Genomic DNA, 1,602 nt, shown 5'->3' on the forward strand with positions numbered 1-1,602 from the left:
TTTCCCTAACATGGCCATCCAGATTCCTATGGTAGCCCTTGCCTTTGAGGCTGTTTGATTTCAGACCTACTAGTGTGACTTTAAGCTTCTCCAGGACTATGAAACTCCAAACCTAGCAGATACACTAACTTCCATTGACTTTCGTGTTCCTTCCAACTAATAAGCACAAGTTACACTTCTTCCATTTTCTTTTCCTGTGAGCTTCTAGAAGATTTGTTCTGCCCTTCCCATCCTATAGTGATGCTTGTAGACAAATTTTGGTTCTTACTGGATTGGGGTCAGATAACTCACAGGCCATGAAACAAGGCTTGGAAATTAGGCAGCTCAATAAATCCAGATGAGAAACCCTCTGCCCAAGAAACAGAACCCCAAAAGAACTAAACCAACTACAGTATCACCCTGCTTTTTGTAAAGCAAGATCCCATTTAAACATCAAGTAGCAATCAGAGCAGATTCCTACCACCTGCACTATCTTTCTTACCCACAAAAGAACAGCTAATCTTCTATGCCTTAAGAATGCCCAAGCAATGCCATTAATCTTCATCCCCCCCCTAAGCTGGGAGCTGCTGTTAAATAACTTGTTATAAGAATTGCTGGCAAGTCTGGAGACAGGAGCCTTGCTTGATAGGAAGCTGAGAGCTGGGGCTCAGGCTTTGGGGCAGCACTTGGTGCAACAACTCCTGGCCTGGCAGAGTGTTCCCAGGTATAATTGTATGGGGTTTATCCTTTTCTGATGATTATTTCAGATTTTGTACACAGTAAAGAAACTTGAGGAGGATCTAGGAAACTCCGGGAAATTGATAAGGCATTTCAGGTAGACCTTGATGGATCATTTTATATTTTGAGAGGTGCGAGGGGTACATCATTGTAAAGAAATGATCCCCGAGTTATGTGATTGCTTGGTGGCTTTTGCTGCATGACTCTTTCCTGCTTACCTGGCCTGGTGCCCATCACTGGGCTCTGATGTATCATTTACAAGTGGAAATCTGACTGATTGAAACCCGTCTCTTTTGCAGGAGGACTAAAGCAGAACATAGATGAAAAATTCCTGCTAACCAAGGAAGATTTCATGTCCAACTTCACAGGGCTTAAAGCCATGATAGTAAGTGTAATTTTGTGTCTCTAATGAGTCTTTTCCTCTGAGGACAGAGGCAAACAGTCCCTGTCTTACTTTTTCCCACCAGGATGAATAACACTTGATGCTACCTGCTGTGACTGTCTGCTTTAAGGCAGTAGCAGAGCACAAGGTGTGTAGGAGTAAACAGCTGGCATAGGCAGGGAAGCTATGTTGGTCCACAGCTTGACTTCAGTGAATAGCAGAGCAGCAGCTGAGACAAAGGACAATTGTTCTCCGGGTTTCTGCCAAAATACTCCTTCACTAGTTTCCTGGAAGCTGGCCCAAGGCACACGTTTGATTCAGCAAAGCCTCATTTGTTTGTAAACATGGGTTCTCTAAAGTCTGGATTTTTTTGCAACTTCAGCTACCGTTTGACAAAAAACATTTCTAGGAAGTGTATCTTTTTCCTAGCTGCCTCCCTAAGGTATAGAAAAGGGGAGGCATTATTGGGTAGTAACATCGCTTAGAAGGGAGAATGTAGGGAA

At 43.4% G+C, this 1,602-nt stretch overlaps 1 protein-coding gene across 1 annotated transcript in view; it reads left to right on the forward strand.

The window, feature by feature from the left end:
- SLC5A8 (solute carrier family 5 (sodium/monocarboxylate cotransporter), member 8) overlaps nt 1-1,602 on the forward strand; it is a 20,872-nt gene that overhangs the window by 18,072 nt on the left and 1,198 nt on the right. Inside the window, 1 exon segment of the mRNA XM_009999041.1 lies at nt 1,017-1,102. Coding sequence (XP_009997343.1) covers nt 1,017-1,102 — 86 coding nt within the window.

The sequence above is a fragment of the Chaetura pelagica genome, unplaced genomic scaffold, assembly GCF_000747805.2.
Source record: "Chaetura pelagica isolate M959 unplaced genomic scaffold, ChaPel_1.0 scaffold725, whole genome shotgun sequence".
NCBI classification, from domain to species: Eukaryota; Metazoa; Chordata; class Aves; order Apodiformes; family Apodidae; genus Chaetura; species Chaetura pelagica.